General features: G+C 44.3%; 1 protein-coding gene across 1 annotated transcript; it reads right to left on the bottom strand.

Annotated features, from left to right (window-relative positions):
* Positions 1-720: 720 nt before the first annotated feature.
* Positions 721-10,554, bottom strand: TRNAU1AP (tRNA selenocysteine 1 associated protein 1). Its single transcript, XM_083455944.1, has 9 exons — positions 10,335-10,554; positions 7,263-7,360; positions 6,355-6,454; positions 5,733-5,785; positions 5,009-5,140; positions 3,936-4,055; positions 3,258-3,420; positions 2,686-2,719; positions 721-1,249 (listed from the first exon to the last, which is right to left on the bottom strand). The coding sequence occupies exons 1-9, from the start codon at positions 10,359-10,361 to the stop codon at positions 1,116-1,118; spliced, it is 861 nt and encodes a 286-aa protein (XP_083312070.1). The 5' UTR covers positions 10,362-10,554; the 3' UTR covers positions 721-1,115.
* Between the last annotated feature and the right edge of the window lie 993 nt (positions 10,555-11,547).

Consider the following 11,547-nt stretch of genomic DNA (forward strand, 5'->3'; position numbering starts at 1 on the left):
ACTGAATTCCATAAATTAAAGCAGGGATGTGGAACTTATGGCCTTCTGGAAGTTGCTGGACTCCCATCAACACCAGCAAATAGTCCAACAACATCTGGAGGGCCACAGGGTCCCATATCACTGAAGCATGGAACTTTTTTGTCTGTTCTGTTACCTATTACCAATCAATACATATATTTGTATTTGCCCTTGGCGTTTCTAATATCTTATCACAGGAAACAGAGGAAACTGCAAGCGACTGGCCCACCTAGCTCAATACTGTCTACACTGAGGATGGGGAAGCTGTGGCCCTCCAGATGTTGCAGGACTGGAGTTCCTGGTCCAACAATGTCTGGAGCACCAGGTTAGCAAAGACTGCTCTAATCTGTACTGTAATAACGTGCAAGACTGGCCAACAATGACTGTACATTCAAGTCTCACTCATCAGCTCAGACACTTCCCAATGCAGCCTGAAGCTGGAACGTCTGACAAAAGATGGTGTTGTAGGTTAAAACAGGTTGAAACCGACTCTGAAAATAACCAGGTTTGCTAAAATCCGCCAACACCCCTGAATTAAAAGAAGAAGAATTTGTCCTCAGATAGCAAAGTTTCACTGCAGTCGCTTCTAGGGGGAATCTCTCAGGACAGGAGAAGAATGACCATCTTGGGACATACCTATAACCATCTCTGGTGACTCCTAGTCCTGTTTGCACCACAGTGGAGAACACCAAAACCTGCCTCTTGTGTAAAAGATACTTTTTATTGTACATGGAAGTAAAATTTTTCCCACCATACCATCTTGTTTTTAAAAGTTTATAAATTACAACTCCTTGACAAGGATGAACAAGTCTGTCTCAAGACGCGCCCCCCCCCCCCAAAAAAAAGAAAGAAAGAAAGAAAGAAAAGGGAAAAAACCTAAGTGTCTGAGTTCTATTTTCATCATGAATAGATTTGACCACAAATGCTCCTCTGCCGGCTCAGCACATACAGAAACTGCTGCAAGCCCTCCTCTGTACTCTTCTGAGTCAGCGATCTGGAGGAAAAGAGGGGGCAACCCAGCTGCAGGCCTCGTGTGCTTGGCTAGAGTCCAGGGCACGCTGGCATGTTGCTTGGATACGCCGTGTTTAGCAAGGCAACTACATGGCTTGAATCTCTGAAGAGACACTGTCCAAAGGCTGCCAATGACATTCTATCAAGGCATCGTAGAGTTCTTCGCTCTGTTCCATGAACTGTTTGTTCGCTTCTCCCACATCCATCTGGGGCATTGGATCTGAAAAAGGAAGGAAGCCCAAATAATAATAATAATAATAATAATAATAATAATAATAATAATAATAATAATTTATTTGTACACTGCCCATCTGGCTGGGTTTCCCCAGCCACTCCAGGCAGCTCCCAACAGAACATTAAAAACACGATAAAACATCAAACATTAAAAACTTTCCCTAAACAGGGCTGCCTTCAAATGGCTTCTAAAAGTCACATGAGTGAGTCTCAGGTGAAAGCAAGGTGAATTGCTTAAATTAAGATCTGGAAACCAAGTTGGTTCAGAAGATCATAACCCAAAATATGAATGAATGAGCATTTTTGCTGTATACACAGCCCCTTTGCTCATCCCTCCACATGAGCTATGATTAAGTCAGGGAGTCTCTAATTAATGAGTTTCCAATTCTGTCTGAACAGAAATCTGTGATTACCAGCTCTGGAACAGATCAAGATACTAAACTAACTTCAAACTGTGGTTTTATAATCCTGTTTTGCTTTGCAGCCAGTAACAATAATTTCCTTGACTGGATGACACGGAAGGCCTTGTTCCATTGGCCTGTCAGAATTCGAAAAACTGTCTTTCCCAAACTTCTCAAAACTAGCAAGTCACTTTTAACACTCTATTTTGCACAGCAGAACTTTTAGGTGAACTGTAGGTAAAGTGGTACATAATTACACCAAAATACAGTGGTGCCTCGCAAGACGAAAAGAATCCGTTCCGCGAGTCTTTTCGTCTTGCGGTTTTTTTCGTCTTGCGAAGCAAGCCCATTAGCGGATTAGCGCTATTAGCGCTATTGGCAGTTTAAGGGCTAAAAACGGCTTTTTAAGGCTTAAGGGATTAGCGGTTTTGCTGCTAAAAGGCTTTTAGCAGCTTAGCGCTTCAGAAAAAGGGGTTTTGGAGCGGAAAACCCCCCTGAAATTTTTCGTCAATTTTCGTCTTGCAAAGCAAGCCCATAGGGAAATTCGTCTTGCGAAGCGCCTCTGCAAACGGAAAACCCTTTCGTCTTGCGGGTTTTCCGTCTTGCGAAGCATTCGTCTTGCGGGGCACCACTGTAGAAACAAAAGATCTTTCTCCTGATGCAGCCTGCAGAAAATTTTACACAGGGAGCTATGCTGTACTGAGAGTACAAAACCCTACTGTGATGGGTTGAGAGAGGGAAGTGAGACAAAACACAATGTCAGGGGTGGGGAACCTTTATTCTGTCAAGGGCTGTGATTTATCAGGTGTAATTTGTCAAAAAGGTACATACAGGTGATGGACAGGGCCACCCCCTTTTCTCTTTCTGCCACACCTTTCCCCCCACTTCCTGCCAAGGGCAACAGGTTGCCTCTCCTGTTTGCATTCCTGCAGCCGTTCTGCTGCTCCAGAACAACTCTTGACTGAAGTGCTTTAGAATCAGATGCTGATTTCTAACAGAGAATTGCAATAGGCAAACTTACCTTCTAATGCATCTTCACCAACCTCTTCATAGTTCTGCAACAGGGAGAATGACAAATGGTTAGGGAACCAGAATATTTTTTTAAGCACATCTAACATCACTGACCGTATTTCCCTGGCAGACTTGCTTAGCTCACTTGGTTTATACACGTCTTCACCTGCTGAAACAGTTTGTTTTACTGTTTTTGAATTCTGTTTTCAATTTGCTCTGATGCTTTTTGGTCTGGCTTGAAAACTCCCTCCTGGCATGTGCTAGGAAGAAATCAGAGCCATCTGCTTCTTCATTGTTATTGTGGCTTGTTATGTCCAAACACAGGTCAAACTGTGATTTAGTTTGGCCTGCTTTGGGTATTAATAAACCACAGTTGCTTCAAACAAGGAATCATGTTATTTATTTTGCACATACCTTCCGTAATAATAATTCTATAATTATTCCATAATTCTATGCATGTCACTTGGAAATATGCCCCACTGTGTTGCAATAGGGCTCACTCCCTAGTGGGTATGCAACTGCAGCCTCAAGGATCACGTTGACATAGAAATGAGCAAGCTTGCAAATCTGCTCAGCCCTTACCTGCATGGTGCTTTGTGTGTAGCCGTACTGTGGATAGCTGTAGCTGTAACTGCCTGTGTTCTGATCATATCCCCAATGCGCATAGTAGTTCTGATACTGTTGGTAGTACTGGTTATAGTTATAGTTGTACATCTGGTTGTACTCGACTGTCTTCAGACGGTTACTTTGGGAAGAAGGGGAAGGGAATCACAAAAATGTCAGGGTATGTAAAAAGAAGTTTAATCTACAAGAATATCTATTGAAACAGATTTGATTCCAACGCCAGAACACTTTTAACTAACCAACCAACCAACCAACCAACCAACCAACCCAATATTCTCTAGGGCTATAAAAACTGCACTTGACCTAGCGGCCATTTGTAATGGTTCAGCCCATTCTCTCTTCTGTACTGCTAACTCTTACAGGCTTTCTCATTCTTAGCCAGCCTCCTCAGCAGCCCAGCTTCCTCTTCATCTCTTGCCAACAGCACCCATCCTCTCCTTAGGCCCTGTCTGTCCCTCATTCTCACCCTCACCCTGCCAGTTCTCTCCTATCCTCTGCTCCCTTTGCTCTGCATTCTTTAATTAGGCCTATATCTCCTTTACTCAAACTTATCTTTTTCCCAGCCCACCCCCTAATCTGTTCCATTACATCAGCCTCTCCACTTGTCTATCCATATAGTTAAGGCAGCATACTTACGCTTTTGGTATGGCAACACTCAAGCGTATCGGTTTAGAACCAAGGCCAACAGCCCCCTGGCACTCTATCAGCGCTCTTTTCTGTTCCAATTCATCTGAGAATTTCACAAAACCATAGCCTCTGGCAAAAGACAAAGGTTCGGTCAGAATCAAGGAGCTGGACCACCCTTTAAAATACCTTTAAAAAGGAAGGATTTGCAGAGAATTCACCTGCCTGGCTCAGTCCTAAAGAACTGGAGGTGGGGGGAAGAAATGGATAGCTATCACAAGCAGCTCAGTAGTTTGGGAATTCCCTCAACATGAAGTGGGATCCCAGGGTGTGCAAAGGAAGGGAGAAAGCTTCTTTAAAACAGCAATCTTGAAAGATTCATGGACATGGCAGTTCAGTGATTGAAACCTGCTGGGTTCAGAGGGCAAGAAATTCACTGAGTGGGTACAACTTTCAAGTCAGCCTGCAGATGCTAGGGCTGCATCCACACCAGATGTGGAGAACCTTTGACTCTCCAGATGTTGCTGAACTACAGCTGCCATCATCCTGGGCCATTTGTCATGTTTGCTGGAGCCATGGGGAGTTGTAGGTCAGCAACATCTGGAGAGCCAAAGGTTCACCACACCCAATCTACATGTTATTGCTGTTAAATGCTCTTGTATTTGCATAAGCTGGGACTGCCCAGGAAAAATATCAGTGTGACTTCATCTAACCTTAAATGCTTCTGACTGAAACAGCTTGTGCATAAGAAGTGATACAAACACATTATTTTAACTGTCTCTCAGGCCACTCCAATAAACATGGCATAATCAGAACAGTTTGTAGTGATATACTAAAAACACACACAAAACAGAAGCCTTAACACCATCATTTATGAACCAAGTAAAATAAAACATGAGTATTTTTTATATTTACACAAGTTTATTTCCCTTCCCTTCCCCTTTGTTAGTATGTGAGCACTTAATGCAAAATAATCAGAATCCCATTCCTCTTTACTAATTTATGGGCAGTAAAAACCTCTTTGCATTAGATACTTTCCCCATCCCACCTCCATTCAGTACCAAATGCAGAAAGAAGAAGCTTACTTGGAAACTCCCGTCTGGTCCACGACAACTTTGCCGCCCCTACATGACGGGTACACTTTTACAAAGAACTCATATATCATCCCATCATCTACATCAGGGGATAGATCTCCTACAAATAGTGAATATTCTGGGCTAAAGAGGAAAATAAAAGCAGCTTGAGAATAGTAATAATACAACAACATTAATGATGAATTGGTCATTAGGAAAATGAAGTCATGGGACACTCTTTTTATTTTTCTGTAAAACTAATGATGGGCGCAAGCTGGCAAATTCATTTGATGTGACTGACTTAACTACTTGCCTTCACTTTCAAATTTTCTTGTCTTAAGTAACAAGTCATTTAATGTATTTTTAACCTTCTGTTGGAAGCCGCTCAGAGTGGCTGGGGAAACCCAGCCAGATGGGCAGGGTAGAAATAATAAAATTATTATTGTTGTTGTTATTATTATTAAACAAGTCCAGGTTATAATTCTTAGAGATACATATAAGTAAAGCGGTTTTTACTTATTTTAAGGTTTGTATGAAACATTTAATGATTATTTAATGCATTTTTGCAGGTATACTTTCCAAGCAAATCTTATTTGTTAAGGAATTCTTTGCAAGATAGAATTGAGCCTAGTAGAAACTCTAGAAACTCTTTACAACAGGAAACTATCATCCTTCAACAATGACGGTGCAGATGCTTTGGCAAACATTTGATAAGTTTTCATAGTATTTGACTTACCTGTTGTCAGGCTGCTTTCCGTATGTGGCATAGTTTAATTTAAATCGCTTTGTCTGAAACAGTTAAAAAAGAGAGAGAAAGAAATTGAGTACATGTATGCCCTCCACATTTCAGTTTACAGCTCATTAGGAAAAGGCACATACACACTGCTGTGGAAATATTCAACACAGCTTCAACATACAGGTTATTAGGCAACTGAGCATCATCATATGGAAATTTTGGCAGCCTTTCCTACAGCAGACTGAGAATCCCCGAACAACATGAAATGTTACAAAGAGCAAGAAGCACAATACAAATAAAACACATTCATCCAAACCTCACTCTGAGATTATATGAGCTCTTAATCTTGGATACCAAATTTAAGGGCTAAGCTTCTAGGAATATATTCATCATCTCCCTTCATGCAGCATTTTAACATCCATTGGTCTACTATGTAAATGCTTTCAAAGTGGGAGGATCAAAGCGTTCCTTACTCCATTATAATATCTGCAGTAAGACATAAAGTGGCAGAGAGAGATTTCTGGCTGCTCTCATTACAAGGAACACTCTTTTTTCCAAGGGTGTCCAGTTAAATTGACCATCCATTAATGTGCCTAGCAGGGAATTACAGTGATTTACTTACTGGTGTGGCACCAGGAAGAGGTTTCCCATTGATTTTATGTAAACATTTTTCTGCAGTGGCCAAGTCTGCAAATTCTACAAAGCAATAGCCTGCTGGAATCCTGGAAGAAAAGAAACAAGAAAGGAAACATTTAATAAGACATTAGTTTTGAACTGACTAGTGAAAAATGCTATGCTTCATTTCTATGAACCTTTCAATTGATGACCAATAGCATAATGTTTTCATATCACCATGCTATTTGTGTAGTAACCTCTCCAGAACAAGTTAGGAAGGCACTTGTGCTAGACTCATTTAAGCACCAGATTAAAACTATTTTATTTACCAAAATTCTTAAAGTCATAACCTGGGATGTGCTATTTTAGTATATTCTGCCATTTCATTTTTTTACTATGAATCTGTATGATCCTAACTTTGCATTTAATGACCAGTCAAATTTTATATCTGTTTCAATAGGTTTTTGTGGTTATTGTTCTGATTTAAGGTTTTTTTAATCAATGTTATTGATTACTCATGACCCATCTCTTTCTCATGCATGAACACACAACACACACATGGGTGGGAAACGTGTTGGCATACATAGACTGCTGGACTACAACTGTTCTGATCCATGCTGCCTGGGACTGATCTGAGCTAGAATCCAACAACATCTGGACGGCTACAGGTTCCCCACCTCTGCCCTGAACAGTAGGTCACCCCCAAAATAAGGCATTCTTGGCTTCACAAATTATGTGGCAGCATTTAGCCATAGACAAATAGGAGGTAGGCAGCTCAAAACATCTGTTCAAACAATCTGTATCCCAATCTTAACTCCAGGAACACTGGTTTTGTCTGTATATGTATTGTGAAACACCCCACCCCACCCCCAACATGCATACCAGGTGTGTAGTACACAAAATAGAGATAAATACCCTGTCAACCTATTCCGAATGATTTTTACACTCAGAACTAGCTCTCCCATAGTAGCAAAGGCTCTCGAAATGAAATTCTCGTCCATGTACGGCTCCAGCTACAGAGGGAAAAGAAAAAAAGAGAAAGTAAGGTAATGCTGCCATACAGAAAGATCTGGACAAAATTAAGAAGCATTTTAAAAAGGCGAGTGGCACCTTGTGGCCTGTAGGCAACAGAGCCTAAAGAGGTGTGCATGTGTTCACCAGTTATCAGAATGACGTGTGCTAAAGTGTGAAGGAAGTAACTCAATGCAGGGAGGCACAAGATGGCTAGGAACAGGGAGGTTAGTAAACCTGCAGCAGCTTTGCGCTCTCGGAGCACAGCAAACTTGATTACAAGCTAAGCAAATAAAGTAAAGCGGTACACTGATGGAAGGCACAAGGTATCTGTAAGGTTCCTGGTCAAATTGGTCCATATAGTACAACAGGGATGTGGAATGCATGTCCTTTCATACAATGTTGGACTCCAACTCCCATCAGCCCCAGCCAGCATGGCTGGTGGTCAGGGATGATGCGAGTTTTTGTCCGTCAACATCAGGAGTACCGCAGTGTCACTGCAGACAAAAAACAGTATGAACATATTAGGGCTTTTATTGGCATACTTGACAATTCATAATGTTACAAGATTTGCAAGGTATTTGGGAGAGGAAGGAATGTCACTAAACCTACAAGGACCCTACACTCCCCATTCCAAGAACCACTTACTCGTAAGGACAAATGAAGAGCCCTGCTGGATCAGCCCAAGAGTCAAACGCAGTCCAAGAAGGCAACAATCCCCATTTAAAGCCAATGAAGCCTAGGCCATCACATCTTCTGGCAGTGAGTTACAGTGCCATCCTATGCATGTTTACTCAAGTAAGTCGCACTGAGTTCAGTGGGAATCACTCCAAAGTTGAGTGTGCAGAGGTTTCTAACCACAATGATGACCGTCATGTAAAATCCAGATAATCCATGTGCACGTAGATCTAAACTATTCTCAACTCAACACTACTTCCATGTAAAATCCTCCCTTTAGGTAGTCCCAAAATCTAATCAACCTCATCATAATTATTACCCCATGTCTTCCACAAAACTCAAGGGCCTTTCTAATTCTCACAGCAATCCTGTGAGGCACTTAATGGCTCAAGATTCCTTAAAAGTTTTGTCGATGATTTGAATCTGTGTCTTCTAGCCTAGTTTGCCACTCTTACCCAGTCATTTTTATCCATTTTGACTGAAAAAATAAAGAAATGTTCTGCTGGGTCAGACAAATGATCAGACCCATCTGATCCAGCATCTTGTTCTCACAGTGGCCAACCAAATGCCATAGATATCCCCCAAACAGTACCTGAGTGAAACAGCACTTTCCTGACGTGATTCCAAGCAACTGGAATACAGAGGCATATGGCTGAAATTCTGCAAGTGCAAGGCCTGGCAATTGATTTTTGCCACACACACACATAGAATGACATTGCATGCAATTCTTTGTAGCCTATGGATGTTAGGCTAGTAGTTTACACAATCTTGTACAATTCACTGTACCACAGGGGTGGCAAACACGGGCAGTGTTGCCCTTGGAACTCACAAAACCCTACACACAGGGGCACACACAGCCCCTTCAGTCACAAGGTGATTAGGATGGTTACTTTTTCCTCCCTTGAAAAGCTAACAGAGCTGAAGGAGGAAGTTGAAAAAAGTGATGCTCTTTCTCCCATTCAATTCAATGTGCTTTTCAAGATTAATTCCACCGAATCCTGACTTTAACCCACATCATTTTGAAAAGTGACATCTGCGCACACACTCTTTTCTGTCTTTGGGGGGGGGTGCCGCCGCCGCAGGGTTGGGCAGGGGAAAAATGGAGTTGATCCACAGGAGCAGGAGAAAAATGAGCAGAGGAAGTGGCAGCTATTCAAAAATCGGCATGTGCCTTGAAAGGTAAGGTTCTGGTGTATGGATGGGACCCGGCCAGACTTTTTGCTGACCATTATGTCCTTTCTGTTCAACAGAGAGCGCAAACCCGACCATCTGCCCTTTTTTCCCCTAGCCAACAGCAGAGGCCAGAGAGCACCTTTCCTTTCTGAACTGCAAAGCCAGAGCAAGACCGCAGATCAACTTAAGGCACCACTAGAGCTGAATTTAGGTTTGATGAGGTCCTAAGCTACTGAAGGTAACGGGGCCCTTTATATGTCCAGCTGTCCTTTGTCAACAACAAATTGTTGCTGTTTTTTGTGCTGAATGTATGGTATATGGTAATTTATTGACCTAATAGGTATCTAAAGCCATTTGCACGTGCTGCCATGCAACCAGTCCATGCAGAATGTAGGCACCCTATATATAGAAATGAGCAAACCAGTGATATTTTAGGGAGCAGGCGGGACCCATTACTTACATCATAGGAGCCTACACAACAATTGTTGTATGTAGGTTTTATTTGTTTTTTATCTTATATTTTGGAAATGTACATCCAGTTTTTTCCCTTTAAATTTTTTGGGGGCCCCCAAGAGATTGGGGCCCTAATCTATAGCTTGTTTAGCCTATACTGTATGTAAACCCATCACTGGCAGCACCAGTGTCCTTGAGGCACCTTATAAAGCTTGAGGTGACAACGATTCCTCCACCCCGCAGCAGAAAGGATTGCACCCTCCCAAGTGGACCCGCAGAAATTCGCGGGCAGGAGGTGTTAACTCAGGCTTTCAGGGGTCTACTCTGAGCAGAGCTGAGATACCATCAAGGAGCCTCGAAACCATTTATTACGGCCTAATCTTCGGCGGGGCTACTACGCAGCCTCCTCTGCAGGCGCCTGCAGATTCAGGGGAAACGTCCGCTGGGGGGAAAGGCCGCGGGGGGAAACGGCCACGGCGCAAAGAAGGCTCTGCCCGCGAAGAGCATCCAATGGAAGGCAAGGCTGAGGAAACTGCAGCGGAGGGTGCGGGAAAGGGAGGGAAGCGCGCCCTGCGGCACAGACAGCGGTGGGCGTCGCCCGCTCGCCCGTCCCCTCCCTCCGCCGCCCACCAAACTTCGCCCCGCCGCCGCCGCGGCCCTTGGCTCACTCACGTCTCCCATCCATAGGCTGGCGGCCATGCTGCCCCCGCCGTCCCTGGGCGCCTGGGCCGGGGCGACGGGGAGGCCCGCCCCGCCCCCGCTCAGCCGCCCCGCCGCCGCCGCTTCTTCCTCCTTTTCCTCGCGGTGGTCCCCTCACGCCGCGGCCTGGCTCCCCCTCCCCCGCTCGCTTCCTCCAGCGCCACGGGCTTCCCCCGCCGCCTCCTGCTAGAGCGGCCCGAGCGAGGCGGAAGAAGGGGCGCGGGTAGGCCTCGGCGTCGCCCACAGCGGCCTCTGTCCGTGGGGAGGAGCTATGGCAAGGCCGTGTCAGGGTTGCGTGTCAGGGAGGAGGAGGAGGGTCATTGGTACATGTGTTGGTTCGCGCCGGGGCTCAGCTAGGTTTGCCCTGCTGCGTTAGGAGAAATTCCTGGTCTGTCCTGGCAAAAGTGGCGTGGGGGGATTTTGCCGATTTGAGAAACCCGGATGTGTGGCAACGGGATAGGAAAAGCAGCGGAAACCACCCCGAAAAGCTTAAAACCACTGTTTTGGGGTTTAGGTTTCCTCAACAATTTGGGCTCGTCCCCCCAAAAACCTTTACAATTCTGGTGGGTTTACCTCAGCCATTCTGGGGTCTTCCTAAGAAAAGAGAGAGCCATATTTCAAAAAGTAAAATTCCTGACACCCACTTTGCAGGTGTCAGGAATTTTACTTTTTGAAATACGGCAACCCTACTCAGCACCAGGTTGTTTGAGGACTCCGAATCTGGGTGTATGTGGCAATGGGATGATGGTCGTCGTCTTCTTCTTTGGCAATCACTCGTAGCTGAGTAAGATTGTCTTCCATGAATTGTTACCGGAAAAATCCGAGGGCTCTCTTGGACAAAAAGTAAAGACACCAACCAGAGTAAATTGGAGCAAATCAGCAGCCTGTAGGCTTGGCCTTTATTGTACTGTTGCAGCAGGGTGTTCCCCTCACTCGCAGGAGAGAGGAAAGACACAGAAAAATGGTGTGCAAGACCTTATAAAAACTTTTGAAATTCCCCTCCTCTAGGTCAAGCCCACCCCCAGAATGCATACATTACAGAAAGGAGGGGTTGAGGGAGGAGTTGTGGGGGTAACCTGAGTGTCCTGTCACCTGGCTGGTTCCCTTCTCCCCCTCCGCATGCGTCATTTCCTGAAGACAAAAGGTAGTCGCAGTTTCCTGTCCCCTGAGGGAAATCTGATCATGC

This window comes from Podarcis tiliguerta, assembly GCF_965153285.1.
Source record: "Podarcis tiliguerta genome assembly, chromosome: 8".
Taxonomy (NCBI): Eukaryota; Metazoa; Chordata; class Lepidosauria; order Squamata; family Lacertidae; genus Podarcis; species Podarcis tiliguerta.